Source organism: Elephas maximus, chromosome 8 (genome assembly GCF_024166365.1).
Source record: "Elephas maximus indicus isolate mEleMax1 chromosome 8, mEleMax1 primary haplotype, whole genome shotgun sequence".
Lineage (NCBI taxonomy): Eukaryota > Metazoa > Chordata > Mammalia > Proboscidea > Elephantidae > Elephas > Elephas maximus.
In genome coordinates, this window is record NC_064826.1 from 7,985,320 (window position 1) to 7,987,452 (window position 2,133).

The window sequence follows — 2,133 nt, forward strand, 5'->3', positions numbered from 1 at the left end:
CCAGTAAAGGCAGTTTTGTCCCTGAAGGCTATGGCCTCACCTCTCTTTGTGACACTGTGCCAGGGGCCTTGGATACTCTGGCATCTATGTGACCTGAGGAGACAGACACTGGGAACAGAATGGGGACAATGATGGGAATCACCACACAGACACACACCAAATATACACACTGTACGTACCACTCACACACACACTCACACGTGCCCCCCATGCATGGACACATGTGCGCACATACACACGGGAAATACTTGGTGTCCAGGGACTCACCTGCCCCCAGGAGCCAGAGGGTCACACAGTGGATGACCCGGGAGGCCATGGTGGGTCAGGTAGGCCTGGAGAGTTTGTTGGTTCAGGGTCTTTGTGCTCATGAGCAGAGGAGGGAGACATTCCTCCCCACAGAAGTCAGGTCATGTCACTGTCTCATCAGTCTCCAAGGCCTCCAGAAACGTGATTATATTATAACACACTTTGACAACTGATTTGAATATATACAAGCCCCTTTTTGAAAACATCACCTCATGGGTGCTGGCCCAGAGCCCCAGGACTGTCTGGACAGGAGACTCACACCACATCTCTAAGTGCAAATTCTTCCTCACCACTCTCCTCGTCTGCCAGGCATGTTCACTGTGACCCACCTCCAGCACCTCAAATGCCTGACTGAGGACGATCCCATGGTCCATGTGGTCGTGTCTGCCGTGGCCCCTCTACCCTCCTGGCCACACTGCTCAGCATCCCCATCCTTAGGCAGGGTGGGCACTGGGGGCTGACTTGGCTGGGCCTGAACAAGCTTGAAGTCCCTGGGGTATCCAGGGACTCAGGAGACGAAGTGAGGGCTGGGCCAGTGTCTAAGTCCAGAGCTCCTATTCCTTTTGCCTGTCAAAGACCAATGTCCCCTGGGTTCTCTCATCTCCATGAAGGACTCTACCCACGATCCATGGCAAAGCCCTTCCGTTCAAGTCTCCATGCCACAGAAAAGGTTCTCCTCCTCTTCTTTGTGGAAGGAAACTCAGGCTCCTCGTCCAGAAACACCAGTGTGTAATATGCTCTAGAGCATCTCCCCCTGCTTCCAGTACCCACGAGGCTGTTATAGGGGGCTCAGCTCCTCATTTCACTGCTAGAAGAACCCCCAGGTGTTCCATGGTCACTAAAATATGTCTACTTTCTTTAACTGGACAATGTAGTTTCAAACTCCCTTTCCTTCGGGGGGAGCATGGGTGCCAGGTGAGGGGCTCGGGGGCAGGACACACTGCAGCGCTGTGTGATTGCTGCTGCCCCAGAGACACATGACTGAGTCCCATCCCCAGGTCTAGGCTGGCTGAGAGTGGCCTGGAGCTGGACCTCAGCAGGAATGGAGGGCCCTGCACCTTCCACCCCAGCTCTGAGGCCCTGGGTCTGAGCAGGCTATGGGGGCCTCGTGAGCCCTTTTTGTGAGGGGCTGATGTGACCCTGCAGCACTGTGGAGTAACTGCTGGTGCAGAAGTACACAGCTGTCTGCGAGGGGGCGGCCGACCCCAGAGTGAGGTGGAAGTGCTCCTTTTTTGATCTGGAGACGCTGTAATCCTCGGGGATGTCACCATTTTCGGCATCACCAACACCGGCAGAGTAGTGGATCAGCCTCAGCCCCAGTCCCGGGTCTTGTCGGTACCAGTACATGGCGTTGTGGTCCATGTTCTGGGTACATTGCAGGGTCACGTTCCCTCCTGTCCTCGTGATTTTGTGCCTCGGGTTCTGGGTGATGCCAGCATCCGTGTGCCCTGTGGAGAGAGAGACCAAAGCTGGTGCCAAAGGGAAAGGCTGGGGAAGGATCTGGAAGTCATAGGAGAGGGGAGGGTCCTGCCCAGGACGCACCTGCCCCCAGGACAGCCAGGACCACAGCGCACAGGAGGCGCATGGCAGAAACGACCTCTGGAGGGGTCCTTCTGAGATGTCACCCTCCTGCCCCAGCCTGGCCCCAGAGCAGCCTGTCCCAGTGGCCACGCCCCTTTTCCCTGCAACCTCCAGTCAAAATAAACACTCAGGCCAACAGCCCAGACTGGGAGGAATGCACTGCTCTGAATTTGCACAGGTCCTGTGTAGAGAAGTCTTTCCTGCCTTCGTGCAAAACAGTTTGTAACTCTGCATAAATTTCTCCCT

General features: G+C 55.7%; 1 gene segment (V, D, J or C); it reads right to left on the reverse strand.

The window, feature by feature from the left end:
• Positions 1 to 1,401: 1,401 nt before the first annotated feature.
• On the reverse strand, positions 1,402 to 1,891 carry LOC126082186 (T cell receptor beta variable 6-5-like). The segment is given in 2 exon segments: positions 1,402 to 1,754; positions 1,849 to 1,891. Coding segments are annotated over 2 exon segments (396 nt in total).
• Positions 1,892 to 2,133: the final 242 nt, after the last annotated feature.